This window comes from Pleurodeles waltl, chromosome 11 (assembly GCF_031143425.1).
Source record: "Pleurodeles waltl isolate 20211129_DDA chromosome 11, aPleWal1.hap1.20221129, whole genome shotgun sequence".
Classification (NCBI taxonomy): Eukaryota; Metazoa; Chordata; class Amphibia; order Caudata; family Salamandridae; genus Pleurodeles; species Pleurodeles waltl.
The window spans coordinates 429,072,417-429,095,734 of NC_090450.1; the positions used below are offsets into that span (position 1 = coordinate 429,072,417).

The window sequence follows — 23,318 nt, forward strand, 5'->3', positions numbered from 1 at the left end:
TTACTCCCCGCAATGCACTGCTTAGGACCACACATATTACATCACTCTTTACATGATCAGTAACATCACTGATGTCATCAATGATATAATTTGAGATTTCATCAGTGATATTTATAGTTGGTACACAGGCATTCTTGCTATAATTGCGGTCACAATTACATGAGATGTGACAATTCGCATTTAGAAAAGTCACTGAAACGGTATGTCATTGATTGTAATGTAAGGATTACTATACCCAGAATGCTTCATTACAGCCAGGACAGCCGTAAACATGTTTAATCTGAAACAGAAGTAGGACTCACTGCCATTGTGTAGTTGTACTATAGGTGTTTTTTCTGTATCACTTCCCAAAAGATCCTATCCGAAGAAACAGGGGAAGACAGTGTTTTGAGACCCACTCACCCCCCCCTTCTTTTTTTTCGCAGTCCCTGCTTGACCCCACTTTCCAAGCTGAAGTGGATGAACTATTGTTTGGCAAAGTTTCGGGAATATTTATTAAGTGGTGCCAACGATATTAAGGATACAAAAAACTCTCTTCCTTCTGGAACGCTGATCTAAATATAAAGAGGCGACTGCAACTGTAAATAACAAATATATATGTGCCTGTATGTTCTCATTTATGTTTGTTCCTCCCACCCCCAAAAAAACATTTCTAGAGACGTGACGTAGCTTGTGAATGCCTGGGTTCGATATTAAGGGCAGAACCTTCCATATGTGTTTAAACTGATCCATTCAGACTAGGCTTTGATTAAGTTGAAGATCTTGTGGTTGTGCATGAGGAGCACTGTATAGGGCCATGCGTCTGTGATACCTTTGGGGCATATACAATGGTCTGAAGTAGCTACTAGGTGGTATGCAGAGATACTGAAAAGTCATAAATGATGAATAAATGAAAGCACATAGCTTCTTGTATTGATATTTTAGAGTCATTTCACCCATTATAAGGCATTTGGTAGCTTTTAACATTGGTTTCGATGACTGTAGTTATCTTGCAAGTAAAAAATGAATAACACTTAGAATTCGAGTAAACTTTTTATATTCAATATTTGTAGAAAAGATGTAAACGTCTTAAATACTTTTCAGATGAACTGTGGTTGTATTGTTGTACATATGTAATTGATACAAAGGAACCCATGCATTTAATTGTGTACGTCTCAGGATGCCACTTCACAGACAGTGCTCATTTTGGATGATGGACAAATTCTTCTGTTCATTGCTTCTTCTTGAATGTCTGATGACACACCTGATCTTCACAGGTCAGCTCCTGGAATGACAGAGACACTTTTAAGTACAAAACATATACAGCATGAGACTTTCTTAATTTGCATATCAGAGCGACCACCTCACTCATCACATTTGGCGACTGGCGCACTATTCCATTAATGGCACAACCAACTCAAAAGGTGCATTTGTTGAACGTTGGACAAAACCTTTCATTTTTGATTCAGGCAATTAAGTTCAGTACTGTACCAAATATTTAAGCACTGTTGAAGTATTCTTGTATTCTTGAGAGGTAATTACTCCTTTCAACCAGGTAATTCTCACTCCAGTTTAGGGAATCCTCGTTGTTCTGGTTAATGTTCTCAGTATAGAGTATGTTCCTGGTTAAGGAGCCCCTCCCACAGGCCATCACTCCCTAACTGCTTTGTGGTCGAGATTACCGACAGCCATTACAGCTGATTTCACCACCTCATTATTACCTATTAGGTATTATACAAAAAATATATACATGCTTAAATTAATCTCAGCCACTGGTAATTACTAGGGTCACATCCCAGTGTGTCATTATTTGGCACACTATGCCACCTCAGTTTGAACCCAGCTAAATGCAAGTCAAGCTTGACCCTACGTCAATGGAAAGAGTCCAATCCAAATTGCCGAGCCAGATCCTCCTGGACCACAAGCAACCCAGGACTGGTTTCACCATTATGAGAGATCACCCAAGTAAAGCTTGCTGCCAGTGGTACAGTGTACACAGGACCCACGTCTGGGCATACTCGTTCCACCTAGGGCTTCACACTGAAGTATATATAAAGGTGATGGATGGAATGCTTAACTTAATCTCAGACACTGGTAATTACTTTGAGCCACATCCCCGCTCATTGTTATTTTGCACACACTGCCACCCAAGTTTGTGCCCAGCCATGTGCAATATACGTCTCAATGTCCATGTTCATTGAGACGTGCCTCCTCCAGTTGGAACATTTCAGCCTAAACTGCCAGGTTATGTTCTCCCTGAACCAGAACACAAGCAACCCAGGACCTCTAAGGAATTCCAAAATGTAGAATACAAATTTACCCAGGAAAAACGCACAGTAAATAATGTAAGTATTTCCTCATTTTCACATAGGTGCTGGCAGGTCCATCAATGACGGTTGTAATGACCCCAACCCCTCTTTCGGACAGAGTACCATTCATCACATTATAGAACAGCCCCACAAACGAAAGACAAAACACAACACATTTTTGCAACAAGAATAAAACTTTGATTTTACTTTGAAACTCTTAATTGTTTGGAGAGTCAGCCCGACTGCAAAAATAGCTAGCAGGCCAAACCAATGGAAGCCTGTGCATCACAGATATGTACATAACATAAGAAAAACTTATATTCTCCTCTCTCCTCTGGGCATTTCGTTTAACACACACAGCTTGCCACGGATCATTCCTATTATTAGAGAGGGTGTTGTGTAAACTCCAGAGGAATCGCATAAAATAATCCCTAGTTTTACCCCACTACCATCATGTGTAGTGCCCCTGCATTGGCCGTGTGCATCAATCATTTAAACTCGGAGGCAGGATTACATGGTGATTCGCTGGCTAAACTACTCTACTGCCAGACCTAATAAACAGTTATATATAAAAAAAATATAAAACAAATCTTGCTGTTCAGCAGTTTTCCTGTTCCATGAAACATTTTCCACAATTTTCTTACTGGCTCAAAACGAGTATTTGAGATGTCCTTTGCATTCGTCTCTACAGAATGGCATGCAGTATCTAGCCTGGGTCATGGCCCACAAAATGAGGCGAAGATATCCAGATTTCTACACAACATTGGTTACTTTCTGCTAAAGTACACTCACCAAGTGCAAAATATCTCCTTCAATCCAGTGCTTCCAGCCTCGGTTATTTTTCTCACCTTTCTGGACGCAGATTAATTTATCATTCTCCCAGGTCACAAGTGACTATAATAATGAAAAAGAAACAGTCAGATGCAAGTCTTGCAAATATTGCTCCAATTACTAAACGCTCTCCATGTGGTCTGTTTTTCTGTCATTCTTCATTTTCTCTGTCATCCTGGTTTGAAGCAGGGTTTGTTCAAATACATTCTGATTCTACACCATCGATTGGAACGTACAAATCCTGGTTAAAACTTCGTGCGGGCACCACTTCCACCCTTGCATAGTCCCACTCTTGCTACCTAAACACCCGCCTCAACCACCGACGTTATTACTACTCAGATGCAGTGACAATAAGGATGTGGGTGACTGATTGACAAGACTGCGCGACATCAGTATGGTGGTGCAAGCATTGCAATCCCATTGTCCATATTTCACCTTCTGGAACCTATATCAGCCAACCGCCACAGGGCCCTGGAAATATCAGAGAAATGCATTATGACTGTTGTACATGCCTGTGACTGTGTGTAAGAGTGGGTAGGTCAATTCTCTGAACTCTTCAAGTCTAGGCGGTCTGGAGTACAGTTTAGGGTTACTATCCATCAAGTACGCAAATATGTCTTTACCAAAAGGGGATTCCACCGAAACCCTCACCGAAAATGCATTCTTGTCCGGTGGTCCCCTGGGTGCCTATGTAACAGGAGACATCTACCACATAACTGGGCTTCTCATGCCTGGAAGCCTGTACCTGAGTCTCACAGAGCCTGTGATGCAGTCAGATCCAAAATGCTGAGCCACATCATCACCCAAATGTAAAATGGGAAGTGTGCAGGCTGCTGGCAGAGACGGATTAGTTCCCACCATTTGATTGGTGAAACCAGTGCTTTAAATGGACCGGTACTGTCTGCATTCATGCACTCACAGCACACCCCTCCTCATACTCACACCCACACACTCACATACAGACACCCCACTCATCTGCAATCATTCACACCCCTATCCCTCCACACACGCATACATTGCACACTCCCCATTCTGCGCACACGCAACCATACACACAGGCAGCCTCCCCTCCCTTTTGGACATCCACTTACTTTTCCATCGAGCAGGACGTCTGGGAGGGGATGGGTCCTGTCGGTCTTGCACCCCCAGCACTGCCACACCAGCAGGACTCCCCCAAGCCGTATTACGACTCTTATACAGTGGACGGAGTCCTGCTGGCGTGGCAGTGCTGGTGATGCACCCGCCTCTGCATGGTACTTACCTACATAAGTGACCAGCCATTACTTTTCACTTCCATCCCCTATACTTGTCAGATGTCCTTGCTTAAGCACTTGTCTAGCTACAGTTGCTAGATTGTTCACTATATTCTAGATATTTAAAGTAGCATTATCTCACATGATGTTTCTTTCTTTTTACCGTTTTCCTTCTGCACTGGCATACTCAGGCCCTTTATTCCTAAATATGTAAATGTTGATCTTGACTTAAAACATCCGATCGTTGCCTCTACTTTTTTCTTTGAATGACCCTCTCCTACGCTCTATCCTCTGTATGCCATCTCTTTCTGAGCAGACCCTACTCTGTCATGAGCATATTTGTCCTAAATTCTGTTATCGTATTTTCTGTAAATTGATCACACCTCACCTCAAAAATTATACCCTGAAGAATAGCAATGCCTAATGTCATCTAGGCCACCTGCTAACTCCACCAACCATGTGATGAGTCCAAGTACTCCACAACTAATTATCACACTGAACCCTTAATATTATAATCCGCCTTAAAGACACTGGAGTAAATGCATGGAATGGTCTCATTCATGGCATAATACCAATAATCAATAATACCCACTTGATTAACCACTATTCTTGGGTTCAGGGGCCGCATGCTTCCTGGCGTAAAGTGCTTCATTGCCTTGTTAGGGGTAGTAAATGCTATAAAAATGCATTTACAGTACAATTAAGATCTACTTGCAGGCCCTGGGTGGGTCTACCAGATGTGGTGTTAAGTCACAATAAGGACTTTGCAAACGCTCAGTGGGGATCTTATGATCAGTAGATTATTTATTTGGAAAAGCTATATAGATGTTTGCTCACTAAAACATGTAAAATTGATTATTTGGGTATTGTTCATCCTGATTTAATTTGTACATTGGCAAATTTCTGATACAGCTTTGGCCATCTGTTTATGGATTGGTCACCCTTTTCATAAAATATTTACTGCTGCAAAAAACAACTCACATTCTTAAATATTTAAATACTTCAAGAGTACACGTCAAGAAATGCCTTTTATTTTTTATCAAAATATGTCGTAAAGTGCACAGTTTTTCCCTCTATTTTCCAAAAATTGCAGCAATTGTGCTCACACCATGAAAGCTGCAAGCAACTTTTATGCCTCATCATTTTCAAAATTCACCAGGCGCTACTGCTGTATGTGGCCCAACAGATTTGGACAGACTAGAGGAAAGGGTCACAAAACAGCTGCCCGTGTGTAACCAAATAGAATTCTGTCATTGCTGGCTTATCTAGCTTGTGGTCAAATTCAAGGAGAAATCCTTTTAATATCAGAGTTGACAACAAGCAATTGGGGTTGTCCAAGATACAGACTGCTCTGACCTTATCCTACAATCACCTACGAGTCTGTCAGAAGGACGACTTACATATAGAAGGTGGCTCAGACTGATGTGCCATGCTCTGCATGTTCCCCTATTTGGTTTCCTGTTATTTTTTTGCATAAACTTTAAAAAGTACGTGCCTACTTCAGGTTGGGGAGTCACCTTACTTTCAATGTTTGGTTGTGGTGATTCTGCTGTTACTCTTCTAGTACAACTCTTTCTAAAGGTTTTTGAGACACTTAAAGTATCGTGCCATCTGCCTTAAGAACCATGTCTGAGAAACGGGGATTGATGTTGAACTCCCCTTGATCTCTGTCTCCACTACGATATCCTGTCTCAACGTTCTTTTTGCTCAATTACCTCATTTCAAGCATGTGGAGCAAGAGTTTGACCGAGTCATCCTACTGGCATTTGGTGTCATTATCTGACTCAGTGGAAGTGTCATTGTTTCCAGTGTCAGAGCCACCTGTACCACCACGTCATCTGGTTTATGCAAGGTTCTATTCTTTCTCTCCTCCCAACTGTAAGGTCTTGTCTACAGACCAGATCGGCACCTGAGAAATGCCTCTTTCAGCTTCTGGAATGGTATGTAGAAACTGATGCTCCTTCCAATGAATCATCACTCTGCTCAGGAAGTAACACCTTGCTTACTCGCTCATGGTCTTTACAGCCATCATCCTTGTGAAACCTTTTACCACCCACAGCTTTTCTTTGCGCTAGCATTTTCCTGTCTTGATATGTGAAAACATCAGGCCTCTTGTGACCTGTGTGGAGCATATGCACGGTCCTAGGTGAGCTCTAAGTGTAAGGCACCTTCTTAGGATACTGGTTCCAATTTTTTGACATCTGTGGGGCCTCAATGAATCACTGCTGAAAGCAAGGGACCACAACACAAGCAATTTCTACTATTTGAACCTCAAGACAATGCACAAAATACACAAACAAGTATACATCAAACAAATACACTAATTGTGAAATATTGTATCTAAATCCAAAGTTGTTGCTTTTAAAAATTTGGTCTTATTTCTAAAAGACATGCAATATGCTACATTATAGCATGTATGTCTGTCTTTTGTCTCCTAATGAATACTATTTTTGCTAGCGCATACCAGTACTTCATTGAGGACACCACTCATCCATACCATCCATGATGTCACTGTTGAAAGTAGAGACACGCTGATTTTCTGCATGATGTGCAAGCTTTGCAAGTATTTCTCATTCAGTTAAGATGAATCATTAATCATCACAGAAAGTTGTTGTGAAACCCTGTATTGACATTGCACATGCCAGTACAACAGCCACATGTTGGAGGGAGGAAAAGATTAAGTGCTGTGCATAGTATCTTGACTTGCATCATAAATTTCACACCGACTTCCTCCAAGGTGGTGTTGCTCAAGGTATAATGCTCTGCTTGCAAGAAGATATCAGTACTAATAAGAAGAAGCAATTTTATTGCAGTCAGTCATTTTTGCTTGGAAAGATTGGACTGTAATAAAGGAGCTGGTGCTTGAAGGGGACGAACCATTGAGATTATCAGGAGTGGTGTAACACCAGCCAAATGAAGCAAACGGAGCCAGTTAATATTTAACAATTTCTTAATCACCTGTATGAATGATCCCTGACGATAATAGCTGATAAACATTAAAGTGAGCATGTTGCAGAGGCCAAGAAGAGGAAGACCTTAAAATGGAATCGATGATGCCACATCAACGCTGGGATCTCAGACTATGAAAGGGGACCTTACATGAGTCCATGAGTTTTGTGATCAGTGGTCCTGCTACTAAGTTACTGAGGTACTGAGGTAAAAATAGACCCATCCAAAATGGCACTACAATCCAAAATATGAACCACAAATGGAGACGGCCTGTGCCTACCTGGGTTTCTGAATGCTACTCTGGATCTGCAAACCCTGCGCCAAAAACATTTTTGAGAGGGTGGCTTTGGCAACTGCAAGAGATCTTGGCATAAAAATAGACTGTTACTCAAGAAACTGCCTTTACTTTCTTTGGTGTAAATCTATTCAGTAATTTTAGAGAAATTAGCATTTAAAGACATTTTCAGGTGGATTTCAAAGTGTTAAGACGTTAAGACATATGTTGACCGTTAGTCTGCTAAGGTATTGGAACCGGCCTATGACTCCACAAAAACAAAAAAATGACAAGTACACCTAAACGTGCAAGATCAATACAAAACACCTACTCAACAATAAAACAGCTTATTTATTGTTCTCATTGGTAGGATTATGGAATATGTAATAAGACCAGCAACAATGTTTAAATCATGTGTAATTTCATCTGTTCAATAAGAAGAAGGTCATGAATATTGTATTTGGTGTGCCAGCTATGGTTTTCATGGCTGTTGTGCAGGTTATCGGCTGCGGAGCTGATCATAAATTGAAAATATCAGTGCTTACCATTTTCATTCCTGACTATAAGTTAAGTATAAAAAACAATTTAGCTATATATCTTAACACTCAACATGAACATCAGTAAACAATATTCCCGAAATCACAAATAATACAAAAGGCTTACATACAAAGTACCAAACATGAATATCTAACAATAACACTCTTCCACATCATGAAAACAAAACAAACTAAGAAAATAAAATTGACAAAAACACAAAGGAGTCAAATAGACAAAACAAACTAAGATTGTATAAAATAACTTGTCAAAGAAAGTTGCTTAAAAGGGAGGTTGCCACACTCCTGTGGTTGAAATATTGATCTGTAGCGATAATGACTACCAATACACTGTGATGACGCAGAAATGAAGGTTTTACATTTATTAGCGCATAAACGTAGTGTGAAATAATCATGTGTGACTTTAACCGAACTAATAAAGATTGTACGGGGACAAAATGTGCCCTCAGAGTAGTTTGCCAACATTTATAAGCGTGCTTTATATAACGTGATGTATTAGAAGTGCACTAATCCGACATAATCGTAAACGTGTGCTATGATTTGCTTGTTTGAAATGTTTTAGCTTAGCATAACTTTAGTGGAGGCTTTGGCCTAGTTGCCTGGTCTCACGGTTTAGATGCTCGTATTTTTCCAATGTGCTAATAAACGTGTATTTCTGCTTGAAGCTGTACTTTTCCACTGAGATCGTTCACATGCTTATCTTAAGGTTTCGTGCCAGCCTGGCATTTTTCTCTTTGCTCCAAGGTCAATCTGCAGGTGCGGACAATGGAAGCTCTGAAAGTGAGTTAATTGGTATAAAATGTTGCAACTTACGTACCCGTCTCCAAGGATAATGTATGCTTAAGTAAAAGCTTGAGAACTGTTGTTTTTGATTGGACAATTTGAAGCCAACCTATGAACCCTCCAATGGAAGACCCTACTGGATTTGAACTGTTTTCTATTTAAACCAGGTGCACGAGAAGAAAGTAGTCATTACAGCTATTACAGCCATTACCAGCCATTGCAGCCATTATTGCCGTTACCAGCCATTTTGCAGCTATTATGGCCCATCTTGCTGCGACGCCATTTTGAAAGAGACTTTGATGCTTTCTCTAATCGAGAGAAAGAGACTTTAAATGATTCTTACCCTAGAGACTTTAACTTTGATTTGTCCCTTTGCATGAAGTAGTAGTTTATCTTGCCGCCGTGAGGCAAATTGCCCCGTCCACCTTGCCCCTTTGCCCCGTCCCATGCTGATCGAGAAACGGTACCTGTGAGACGAAGACTTCCTTGAATGCTGATTGAAATTGGTAAATATGAAAGGACATTGTACAATTGCATTGTGTTTCTTTTAGGTAACCAACTGCTGATTTTTGATAAGAGCCCTAGTTAGGAGTTTTCCAAATTAATGTTGCTAAATTGTGTTTGCATGAAGTCCCACGTGCCGATGCTAATTTGAGGTTAGATGAGGATTCCTTTTGTTGCACGATGCAATTTGAGACCTTGTTATGCTGACCAATGTATGCAATTAGCTCATTACAGATTATAGTTTTAGTGATTTGCATTGCTATTATCGAATGCCTTGTTATTCAAATGCTGCATAGATTGCACCTGTTTCGCCGTTATGGACAGCTATTAATGTTCATTTACGTTTATCATTTGGTGTTGAGACACATCTATATTGTGCTAGCCTTGTTAATATAGGGAAATAAATTCACTAACTTTGAATAAACTGGTGTGGTTATTCATGACCGAAAGGTCATGGTTCGCCGAAATGTATTCTGGACTAATTGTTAAGTGTTATGTTGATCAAGGCATTGCTTATGTTCGTTATTGATCATTGATCTGATTAAATTGATTGATCTCTGGTGAAGAGAGTCCCACTTGGTCAAAAGATTCATCGGCCTAAAGAGCGTCCAAAATACAGGTAAATTATTAGTACGGAACGCTCTATCAGTAGATGGTAGCAGAGGACGGTTCAGACTTTTGGGACCCCACTAGAGACATACATGGTGTTAAATTAACGGTTTCGACTTTTGAAATCCCACTCGAGAAGTTGAATTAGATTTTCTTGGGTAAAACAGATTGACAGAATGATGATGGGCTAGGTCCACCGCGACTTTCCCGGGATCTCGGAGCTTGCGAATGGAGAGAATGGAGGTGTGAGATCGGCGTTGGCGGTACTAGTGATGGTATGAGTGAAGTTAGAATTTTGCGCTTGCACAGCTTATTGCCGCAGATTGTGTGAAAAGGTTGCGAGCATCTTAGAGAATAGCGGAGGTGCGACTCAGAGTGTAGAAGTAGGGAAGTCGTCGAACTTTATAGAAATAGCGGAGGTGCGACTCCGAGTGTGAGAGTAGGGAAGTCGTCGAACTTCATGTGCATGTGGCGCTTCGTGCATAAAAAGGTCCACGTGGTTGTTGTTGTTGAGACGGGCCCTGCGAGGTCAAGAGACTCCGGAGTATGTTGAAAAGTGTATGAGACACTTGTTTTATGTTGTGGTCTGGTCGGTTTAGTAGGTTGATCGGGCGTGGTCAACAAGTCGGTACGTGTGTTAAGGGAGTGAAAGAAAACTTCGACTTCGGGCTTTGACAAAATTCTAAGTGCACTAGAATAGATCACTGACAAGTTGAGAGCAGAGTCTGCGGGTCAGATTTGCTTGCGAAAGTGGGGACCGAGAAAGATGGAATAACTGCTGAGGCTAGTGAAAAATCCCTAAGGTCCTGAAGCGATTGTGTTACCCTTCCTGTAGTAAACCGACAGATCTGTTTTATATATTTTGGTTGCTCGCGATATATGCTAGAAGTTGTTACGAGAGGAGCTGAGTGAAGGAGGACAAGCCGCGAGGCTTTGTCAGCCGCAGAGTGTGCGAGTGTGACGTCACTAGGAGCCGCGCTGGGATAGGTTGGTTGCAAAGAAGGGTCGCGCACGGATTGGACGCAGTCCGTGGGGCTCGATTGGAAGGGGAAAGGCAAGCGAAGAGTATTCCGGGAATTAAAGTCACCTATTGATTACAAACTTTGTGAAATAAAAGACGAGAAAATGAAATTTTTTAAAGCATTAAAGAGTGCGATGAAGGGGGAGTCTTACATTAAAGCAGGCGTAGGAGAGGAGACGCCACCCGAAGGTACACCAGCTTACATTGTAATGGAGGAAAAGGGGGTAGCTCCGTGCCTTTGGCTAAAGCAATGGCACAAGCTGACAGAGAAACATGGGAGCGTAGCGTTCCCGGTCCATGGGACATTCAATATAAGGATCCTGGAGAATTTGAGATTTGCGATGTACGACATGAAGGTACCTCCAAGGCCAGCACAGTTTGAGGCTCTAGCGATTTGAGAACTGATGGCTAGACAGCAACAGCAAAATAAGTTCGAGACCAGGATAAGAAAGGTAGAAAAGACACTAGCGGATGCTAGGTGGGATAATGCACAGAAGGTGTGGAGGTCAGATGTATTGCAGGGGATAAAATTGTTTCCCGCAATTGCTAAGGAAGAAGAGACGACAGGCAAGAAAGTTACCTGTAAGACAAACAGGAGGTGTTCCAAAGATAGAGAGGACGAGGAAAAGTTGAGAAGAGAAGAGGAGTTAGAGGATGAGGAGTTAATCATGCAATTGCTGAACGACCGTCCACCACCTTATGCAGAGAGTGGACAAGGTCCAAGTACCAGTTCTGCCCCTCCGGCACCGGTACAGAACAGTGAAACTCCGAATTCAGAAGCGTCATCGGGATCTAAGGACCCGAGTTTACTGTTCACCCCGCAGATACCGCAGGTTAGGAGAATATATCCAGATGTGCCCATATTGAAACCAGAAGAAAATTATCAGCCGCAGGTCCCAAGGTACTACAGCAGTGACAACAGTACGGGAATGACCCTAGATCCAACCGTAATGGGAGTACAGAATGGTCGCAACCCAACATTGGCACAAGCTGAATCAACTCAGTTTTTGATGCCTCAAAAACAGATGCAGGAGGGAACTGCACATGCTCAGATGACGGGGAGTCAGACGGGCATGCCGGCAATGATGACCCATAGTGTGGGAATGAACATGTCTCAGAACATGGGGAATGGACAGAATGCAGATGCGATATCCCTACCCATTACTGTAGGTCCACCGGTACCTTTGTACATTCAGCCTAACCCAGGTATGAGCAGTCAAAGCTCAATGGTGCAGAGTGGGATGGAAAGGAGGTGCATACAAAACACTCCAGAGACAACTCCGATAGCGGCTCTGCCAACTGGATCTGGGTCCTTGATGGAGTTTAGTCCCATATGTGCTCAGTCAACACTGGTGAGGTCGAGTCCCCCACTGATGATACCGCTATCATCGAACACTGAAAAGTTGCCGCAACCATCGATGGCAGTCGATGTGAATGCTACACTGATGGGGTTGAATGCACAACAGCTGACACAGTGGTTCAACAGTCTGAATTCCACACAAAGCTCAGCCAGTGGGAAGGGAGAAGACTATCTGAATAGGGTCAGGTTGAACATGGAAGCACAAGAATTGGTGGAAGGGACTATGGGTGTGAATAGGTTAGAGTCCTACTCGGAAGAAGAGCTGAGGTATCTATGTCCCAGGATTACGAGAGAAGTGAACAAGGTACATAGAAGGTTGCAAGAAATAGCAGACAAAAATGGGGTTGAGATAGACAAGACGAAACACTTGAGCAGGAGCTACAGATTAGATTTCGGGACCACAGACTTTGAACACATGAGGTCAGCAGGCATGAAGGCGCACCTTAGAGAATTGCTGCAGAGTGCACAAGTGTGGAGGTGCTTAGACAAATGGGAAAGCAGATGGGTAAAGAGAAAGGAAAAGAGGAAAGACAGTGTTCCAGAGCTCAACGAGAAAAGACCACAGAGTAGTGATGCAGTAACCATGTTACCAATGAGGGAGACAGCAGGGGGAAAATTAATACATGTACCATGGCACAGAAGCGACATTCAGTCTTTTACGGATGATTTTCCCAAACTGAGAGAGAAACCGATTGAATGGTATCAACAGACTGATAGGTTTGTGAAGCTTGCGAAATGTCTTTGGGAAGACCTGAACACCCTTTTTGAGATTGTGGTTCCGGCAGATTTGTGGGAGGATTGCAAAAGAGCTGTAGGTTGGCCGACAAGTGAACCAGAGAGAGACAGAGATACGGGTGCACCATCACCTATGGTGATGAGCTTGTACTATAAGGTGATTGAGCATTTGAAGACGAAGGTTGCCGCGAAAAATGTGGATTGGCAGAAGATTGATCGAACTGCCCAAGAGGCTAAAGAGTCGATTCATGGTTACTATGAGAGGTTGTTGAAGGCGTTCAAGAACTACAGTGGCACGGAAACAATAGAGACGAAGGACATGCTTCATTTTGTGTTTAGATTTGTGGAAGGGCTGAGACCAGAGATAAGTCAGATGATAAAGTCGCATTTGATTTGTTGGCAATCGAAACCGATTGATGAGGTGTTGAATTATGCAAAATACTGTAGCGACGAAATTGAAGTGAAACAGAAAAAGTTGAAAGAGAAAGTGATGATGATGCAACTTAAAGCAGCTCAGACAGGTCTGCAAGGTTTGCAAGGGTTCCAACAACAGGTACCGCAACCGCAGCCACAGTTGCAGGGAAATATGATGTTTCAGCCACAGGCGAGAGGCAGAGGCAGAGGAGGTTTTGGGAACAATGGTCCGGATTTGAACACTGTTGTGACTCCGAATGGTGTGCAGGCATTGAAAAAGGTGATGCCATGTCACGTGTGCGGAATTGTCGGACATTGGAAACGCGAGTGCCCGATGGTGGTGCAGGAAGGTGCAGGTGTTGGTCAGCAAAACAATGATGTCAATGCATTCCAGACAATGAGGGGACCGAAAATGAGAGGTCCAAACCCACATTTTCAGACCATAAATCAGCTGCAGGGATTACAACCTATGCAGCCGCAGCAGATGCAGATGCCTCGTATGCAGATGACGCAAATGCAGCCGATGCAACAGCAGTTACCCATGGTACCTAATCAGCAAATGCAAATACCCTTGGCACCAATGAGTCAGCAGCAAGTGATGGTTCCTCCACAGGTCTCGAGTCAGGTGATGAGTACAAACGGCACAGTACAACAGTTCCCATTACACAGTGAGGATGGAATAAACAATGTATGGGAGAGTGAAAGTTCAGGAGAGGAGGGAGATTGTGTGCTTGCAGCATCCTTGGAAGTTGATCAAAAGGGTCCGTATGTGGAGGGAAGAGTAATGGGTCATCGTGTTTCATTCTTGGTTGACACAGGAGCCACACGTTCAACTGTTAAGAGCATTGAAGTACCAAATTTGCCACTCTCAGGGAGAACAGTTCAAGTGGTGGGAGTAGCAAACAGGCACCTGACAAACCCAATCACAGATCCGGTACCAGTCAGCATTGGTAACTATCAAGGGTTACACAAATTTGTGGTATGTGATTCACCAATCATGGGACTAATAAAGCCGAGTGGAAAGGTCCGAATTGTACAGGACTTGAGGAAAATAAATGACATCATAATTAAATGCTGCCCTGTCGTACCGAATCCAGCTGTGATAATGTTTCAAGTCCCTTGCGATGCCGAGTGGTTCTCCGTCATTGACTTGTCACAAGCATTCTTTTCGGTGCCTCTTCATGAGGACAGCCAATTTCTCTTTTGTTTCAAATTCTTAGACAGAGTTTACAGTTGGTGTCGAATTCTTCAAGGGTTTTCTGAGTCACCGTCAATATTCAATCAGATTCTAAAGAAAGACTTGGAAGCGTTAGAATTGCCATTCGAGTCAACCCTAGTACAGTACTTCGATGACTTACTGATCGCATCTAAGACAGAAAGTGGCTGCACAGCCGGCACCATTGCTCTGTTGAACCATTTGGGAAGGAATGGACACAAGGTGTCTCCTTCCAAGTTGCAGTTCTGTCAGAAGAAAGTGAAATACTTGGGTCACCAGATAGAGAAAGGGTCACGGAGAATAATGAAGGAAAGAATAACAAGTGTACTTCAAATGAGTCCACCAAAGACAAGGAGGGAGGTGAGGAAGTTTTTGGGGATGGTAAGCTACTGTCGCCAGTGGATTCCCAACTTCTCAACTCTAGCAAAGCCTTTACTGAAACTGACCCAGAAGGATGCCTTGGATCAAATTGAGCTGAAAGGAGATGAGATGGATGCTTTTATTGAATTGAAAGAATGCATGTGCAGGGCTCCAGCTTTAGGTATGCCTGATTACACAAAGCCTTTCACATTGTTTTGTCATGAACGTGATGCATGTTCTTTGTCTTGACCCAAGCCCATGGTGGCATAAACAGACCAGTAGCGTATTTTTCAGCTACTTTGGATCCGGTCGCAGCAGCACTTCCAGGGTGTTTGCGCGCCGTAGCAGCAGTTGGTATCAGCCTCACTCAGAGTGAAGGAATAGTGATGGGACACCCAGTAACAGTCATGGTCCCTCACTCAGTTGAGATACTTTTGACCCGCTCCTGAACGCAACACATGACTGGAGCAAGACTCACAAGGTACGAAACGGTAATTCTGGGCTCACCGAACGTGCAGCTGAAAAGGTGCACTACGTTGAATCCAGCAACCTTGCTTCCTGGTGAAAATGCCGAAATTGAGAACGCTGAAGACGTCGAGCATGACTGCCTTCAGGTGACTGAATTTTGCACAAAACCTCGACCTGACATTAAGGATACTAAGCTTGATGAAAATGACCAAATTGTTTTCGTTGATGGTTCATGTCTAAGAGATGGGATGGGAATTTTGAAAGTAGGATATGCTGTATGTACTGTAACAGGTGTTTTGGAAGCATCCTGGCTCCAAGGAGTCTATTCCGCACAAGTAGCAGAGCTTGTAGCCCTTACAAGAGCATGTCAACTGTCTGCATTGATGAAGGTTACCATTTACACTGATAGTCAGTACGGGTTTGGAATTGTGCACGACTTTGGGCAACTATGGTCACAGAGAGGTTTCCTGACTTCTTCAGGATCCCCAGTGAAAAACGGGGAGAGAATAAGGGAATTGTTACACGCCATCCAAATGCCAGCTGAAGTTGCAGTGGTAAAGTGTAGTGCTCATACAAAAGGACAGGACTATGTTTCTCTGGGAAATGCATATGCGGATCAAGTCGCAAGATTTTGTGCCTTGAATTGTATATTACTCAGAGATGAATGGAATTCGATAAGTGAACCAGAACTCGAACCAGCTGAAGCATTTGCCTTGAAGGTCGTAGATACAATGGATGAACTAAAAGCATTACAGAATAATGTCAGGGAGGATGAAAGAGATTCCTGGATTAAATCACAATGTATAAAGAGACCAGATGAGTTATGGGTTTCAAATGAGGGAAAATTTGTTTTGCCAAATGGTCTCTTATCGCAGCTAGCACGGTTCTATCATGGGCAGGCTCACCTAGGGAGAGATGCCATGATAAGATTGTTCAAAACTGATTGGTTTAACCCCAGATTCCGTCAAGCTGCAGAAGCAGTTTGCCATCGATGTGTCATTTGCCAGCAGATGAACCCAGGGAAGGGAACGGTTGTGAACGCGAGCCACATTGGTAGGGCAAGTGGCCCGTTCAGTAGAATGCAGATGGACTTCATTTAGATGCCTGTGCATGGAGGTCTGAAGTATGTGTTGGTGATTGTGTGTATTTTTAGTCATTGGATTGAAGCATACCCCACACGTAGAAATGACAGCCTTACAGTTGCAAAACTATTGTTGAGGGAGTTAATACCACGTTTCGGATTCCCGATCTCTTTAGAATCAGATAGAGGAAGTCACTTCAATAACGAGGTGATAAAGTTACTTTGCGAAGCGCTGAACATTGAGCAAAAACTGCATTGTAGCTATCGCCCTGAAGCATCAGGACTGGTGGAGCAGATGAATGGTACACTGAAATCAAGAATAGCGAAAATATGTGCATCGACAAATTTGAAATGGCCTAACAAGTGTACTTCAAATGAGTCCACCAAAGACAAGGAGGGAGGTGAGGAAGTTTTTGGGGATGGTAAGCTACTGTCGCCAGTGGATTCCCAACTTCTCAACTCTAGCAAAGCCTTTACTGAAACTGACCCAGAAGGATGCCTTGGATCAAATTGAGCTGAAAGGAGATGAGATGGATGCTTTTATTGAATTGAAAGAATGCATGTGCAGGGCTCCAGCTTTAGGTATGCCTGATTACACAAAGCCTTTCACATTGTTTTGTCATGAACGTGATGCAACGTTAACGCCTTTGGTGTTAATGTCAATGAGAAACACCCCTGACAGAAAGACTGGATTGTCTCCGCACGAAATTCTCATGGGCAGGGCTATGAGACTTCCTGCAGTTCCCGCAAACGTGCTTTTGAATATTACAGATGATATGGTGTTAGACTACTGCAAAGGTCTGGCTGACGTGGTTCGCTCTTTCTCTCACCAGGTGGAAGTGACCACCTTGCCACCGATCCAAGGTCCAGGACACACACTGAAAGCAGGTGACTGGGTCGTGGTAAAGAAGCACGTGAGGAAGTCGTGTCTGGAACCCCGTTGGAAAGGCCCTTTCCAAGTGATCCTGACGACAACTACCGCTGTGAAGTGTGCGGGAGTTCCCAACTGGATTCACGCCAGTCATACAAAGAAAGTGTTGTGTCCCACAGATGAGGAAGTTGAAGCGCTGAAACTGCCAGTGCCTGATAAAACAGTGCTGAGCGCCGAGACAGAGCAAACCTGAACTGAAAGCGAACAGGCAGATACAGGAGAGAGAGAAATATTCTCTGAGGACGAAGCAACAGACTCATTTGGGGAAGACCAAGGAGAAACCTCAGACAGCGACGAAGCAGCTGAAGGTGACAAAGAGCCTGAAGCAGCTGAGGGTAGCAAAGAGCCTGAAGCAGCTGAAGGTGACAAAGAGCCTGAAGCAGCTGAAAGTGATAAAGAGCCTGACGAAAGTAACGGTGACGAAGGGCTCGAAAGAGGTGAAGAAGCAGGAGAGCCTGATCAGAGGAGGGCTTTCCCAGAAGCAGACGATACAGAAAAAGAAAAAGAGAACGTGATTGATTACCCAGAAGGAGGGGACAAGGCAGAACAGAACGAAACTGTTCAAGCTTCCACAGAAAAGATCGCAGGTCCATCAAGTGGACATGGTGCAAAGAGGAGACTAAGTATATCACCAATAAAACTAAGAACTAAAGAAAATGTGAACGACGGAGAAAGGCCAAAAGTGAAAGAGAAAAGAAAGGAAGTGTCTGTCGTGGTACCAACCTCAAGTGAAGGAAAAGACTTCTCCAAAGAGGAAAGTACCAGCGAGGCAGAATCAAAGAGAGAGGCAAAATTGAAAAGGAAAAGGATACCAAACAGGAGATATTCCGGTCCAGAATGGGCATATGTAATAAATGACGATTGGACTGACGAATTCGTATCTCTAAGCCTCGAGAACGAAGAAGAAGAGATACCAATAGAAAAGAAAAGTTTTATGGACACTGTTGATTGAAAGGGTGATAAATGCCATTGCTTGCTATAAACATAACGTGATACAAACAACCAGCTGAGACATTGCTAAACCGGATGAGACACTTGCTGAACTGATAAAGACTGAGTTATTGCCGAATTGAGACAAATGCTGCTAACCGATAAGTGACTGGCCTCTTGAAGAAAACTGTGTGAACATTGCGCTCGTTCAGCTTCGTAACTGAATTGCTAAATAGTTTCTTTATAGGTGCTTCTAGCTCTCTGATTCTATACAGATCATGGCTACACAAAACAGTAGAGTGAAATATTGTAAATATGCGTGTATAGGCTTGATAATTGCATGTGTACTAATAATAATAGCAATAGTGCTTGCTACACGTGGAAAGGGTGAGAATGAGAAAATTGATGCTTCTACTTTTGCTCCTGTTACTGTCACTGAACTAACTGCACTGAAAAGACTAGAAGTAGATGAGAGACACTTGCATGATAAGAAGGAACTTTCGTATAACGTTTTCTATCGCTTGCTAACAGAATATGTTGAGACTATGGATGCGAAAGATTGTTATGTGTGTACACAGATACCGACATCAGTAAAGGAAGGGGTGACTTATCACCACATGCCTCTTACATACGGGATTACATGTAGTATAGTAACTTCTAGATTTTATGGTCAAACCAACATACAGTATTTTTACTCAAATTATGATGTTACCTTTGCATATGTTCCTATAATAGCGCAGCTAAGCCAGATTGCTAAAGATTGGGATGCTAAAATAATGAGGGAATTTTTCGAGCCAATGCAACCTTTTGAAACGGCTCACGCTCATAGGGAAAACCTTACCTGCTCGCTCTCTGCAGTAGAAATAAGCTTTTTAGATCGCACAGATGATAGAAGGGCACAAATGAATGCAAAATTAGAAAAAGAGCTAAGTAAGAGGACTTCAGTAGATCATTATGATTTTGCCGCAATAAAAACACAAGGGAGAATAGCTTTAGATGCTTGGCATGTAGGGAAATTTTGTATATATCGAGGTGAATCTTATTATGACAACATTTTCGTAGGAGCGAGTGAGTGTAAACATACGTTTATCTTTAAGGCCAAATGGACATTCATGATGAACGGACTTGACCCTGTCATTCCAGGTGTATATTACATTTGTGGGTATAATGCCTATTATCGTCTTCCGAAAGGATGGTGGGGGAGATGTTATTTGGGTATAGTGTTCCCAAAGGTTTATCAGCTGGATGACCTATCGATGATTCAAAAGACATCTGGATCCCATCGTATCCAGAAAAGAGAGACCGCAGCTGCTGTGGTAGGAGATATATTTGGAGCCATGATTCCTTCATTGGGAGTTGTGTTGAATTCCATCAAAATAAGAAAGTTGTCTACTATAGTGGATAACATGTTGACAAAGTTTTCAGGTGCTATAATCCTGATAGATGCTGAACTTGCAGCGGAAAGAGCTATGACTCTTCAAAACAGGCTTGCCTTAGACATTCTTTTAGCAAAGGATGGCGGCGTTTGCAAAATGCTTGGTGCGCGCCACTGTTGCACGTATATTCCCGACAACAGTGTGAAAATTAAAACTATGCTTGCTAATCTAACAAAGGAGAGTGCAGACTTGAAGGAATTGAAAGAACCAGGAGTGTGGGAGAAGGTTGGAAAAGGACTTGCTTCAGTGGGAAATTGGATTGGGGGAATTTGGAATGGAATATTACTAAAAATAATACAGGGAATATTAATAGTACTGATTTGTATCTTTGGAATTTGGGGAATAAAAAGGGGAATAATAATGATTATGGCAAGAATTAAGAGAAGAAAGGAAGAGAAAATGATGAAAAGAATGGCAGAAGAATACAAAGTGAAAACTAGGGGAACTAAAAGGAAAAGAGAACTGACAGAATTTTAATGGAATAAAATTTGTGGGAATAGTTTGTGTGATGACAAGTTGTCATCAGAGGAGGGATTGATGACGCAGAAATGAAGGTTTTACATTTATTAGCGCATAAACGTAGTGTGAAATAATCATGTGTGACTTTAACCGAACTAATAAAGATTGTACGGGGACAAAATGTGCACTCAGAGTAGTTTGCCAACATTTATAAGCGTGCTTTATATAACGTGATGTATTAGAAGTGCACTAATCCGACATAATCGTAAACGTGTGCTATGATTTGCTTGTTTGAAATGTTTTAGCTTAGCATAACTTTAGTGGAGGCTTTGGCCTAGTTGCCTGGTCTCACGGTTTAGATGCTCGTATTTTTCCAATGTGCTAATAAACGTGTATTTCTGCTTGAAGCTGTACTTTTCCACTGAGATCGTTCACATGCTTATCTTAAGGTTTCGTGCCAGCCTGGCATTTTTCTCTTTGCTCCAAGGTCAATCTGCAGGTGCGGACAATGGAAGCTCTGAAAGTGAGTTAATTGGTATAAAATGTTGCAACTTACGTACCCGTCTCCAAGGATAATGCATGCTTAAGTAAAAGCTTGAGAACTGTTGTTTTTGATTGGACAATTTGAAGCCAACCTATGAACCCTCCAATGGAAGACCCTACTGGATTTGAACTGTTGTCTATTTAAACCAGGTGCACGAGAAGAAAGTAGCCATTACAGCTATTACAGCCATTACCAGCCATTGCAGCCATTATTGCCGTTACCAGCCATTTTGCAGCTATTATGGCCCATCTTGCTGCGATGCCATTTTGAAAGAGACTTTGATGCTTTCTCTAATCGAGAGAAAGAGACTTTAAATGATTCTTACCCTAGAGACTTTAACTTTGATTTGTCCCTTTGCATGAAGTAGTAGTTTATCTTGCCGCCGTGAGGCAAATTGCCCCGTCCACCTTGCCCCTTTGCCCCGTCCCATGCTGATCGAGAAACGGTACCTGTGAGACGAAGACTTCCTTGAATGCTGATTGAAATTGGTAAATATGAAAGGACATTGTACAATTGCATTGTGTTTCTTTTAGGTAACCAACTGCTGATTTTTGATAAGAGCCCTAGTTAGGAGTTTTCCAAATTAATGTTGCTAAATTGTGTTTGCATGAAGTCCCACATGCCGATGCTAATTTGAGGTTAGATGAGGATTCCTTTTGTTGCACGATGCAATTTGAGACCTTGTTATGCTGACCAATGTATGCAATTAGCTCATTACAGATTATAGTTTTAGTGATTTGCATTGCTATTATCGAATGCCTTGTTATTCAAATGCTGCATAGATTGCACCTGTTTCGCCGTTATGGACAGCTATTAATGTTCATTTACGTTTATCATTTGGTGTTGAGACACATCTATATTGTGCTAGCCTTGTTAATATAGGGAAATAAATTCACTAACTTTGAATAAACTGGTGTGGTTATTCATGACCGAAAGGTCATGGTTCGCCGAAATGTATTCTGGACTAATTGTTAAGTGTTATGTTGATCAAGGCATTGCTTATGTTCGTTATTGATCATTGATCTGATTAAATTGATTGATCTCTGGTGAAGAGAGTCCCACTTGGTCAAAAGATTCATCGGCCTAAAGAGCGTCCAAAATACAGGTAAATTATTAGTACGGAACGCTCTATCAACTGTCAAGGTACATGAATGTGGTGCTGAGAATTATACACCTGTGCTTCGATTTATACACCTTCCTTGACGTTCTAGTGGCAGTCGATATTGTGATGTCTCTACATATGCAGGTTGTTTTTACTGATCTTGATATTATGACATACACTACGTGAGAAATGTTGTAAATCTAATAATCCACACCTCGCTTAGACAGATTCACAGTTCATAAAGGAGATATAGGGGGTCATTATGACCCCAGTGGTTGGTGTTAATGTGGTGGTAGTACCGCCCACAGGCTGGCAGTACATACCGCCACATTATGACATTGGCTGGTTGGCTCACACCGACCGCCATGGCGGTAGCAGCCGCCGGGCTAGAAATAATAATCTCCTATCCGGCGGCCACTACTGTCCCTCCGGCGGAATTATGACCCTGCCTAACACCATGGTTTTCGTGATGTTCGGAATGCCATGAAAACCATGGCGGTAGGCCCTACCAGTGACAGGGAATTCCTTCCCTGTCACTTGTAGGAGGTCCACCCCCAACACTCCACATATTACTCCCATCCACCCCCTCCATCCACTGTCCCCCCTTCTAATCCTCCCATACACGCACACTCGCAGGCACACACCACACATTCACACACTCATTCACACAGGCATACATGCATTCAAACATGCATGCATCCATTTATTCACCACACATCTGTGCACACATTCAAACTTACACGCAGACCCTCATTCACATTTTCATTCATACATGCATTCTCACACTTGCACACACACACACATGCAATCAATACTACACACTCATGAGCATGCATGCACACACTAATACATTCATGCGCACCCCCCCCACACACACAACACCCCCCTCACCTGGCAGAAACCCAACTTACCTGCAACCAGGGGGTCTTCTGGCAGGGAACAGGATGGGGCACTGCTACTGCCAGCAGCAACCCCCAGCAGAACACTGCCAGGTCGTATTATTTCTCATAGTACGGCTGGCGGCGGTCTACTCGCGTGGCACTGCTGGTGGTAGCAACACCAACTTAACACCATCTGCCAGCATGACCACAGCCGGATTTCCGTACTTCTTGTGGTGGAAATCCAGCTGTGGTCATATTATGGCAGATATATGGTATCCGCGGCAACGGTCTTTTAGCAGCCGTCGCTGCAGCGGTAGGCGGTTTTTACCGCCGAT

The 23,318-nt window shown here is 42.8% G+C and overlaps 1 protein-coding gene across 1 annotated transcript in view; it reads right to left on the minus strand.

The window, feature by feature from the left end:
• Positions 1-1,019: 1,019 nt before the first annotated feature.
• Positions 1,020-23,318, minus strand: part of RBP2 (retinol binding protein 2) — a 67,689-nt gene continuing 45,390 nt past the window's right edge. Inside the window, exons 3-4 of the mRNA XM_069213791.1 lie at positions 3,081-3,182; positions 1,020-1,264 (exon numbers count right to left, since the gene is read on the minus strand). Of these exons, the coding sequence (XP_069069892.1) occupies positions 1,211-1,264; positions 3,081-3,182 (156 nt within the window). The 3' untranslated portion in view covers positions 1,020-1,210. The remainder of the gene's footprint in view (positions 1,265-3,080; positions 3,183-23,318) is intronic.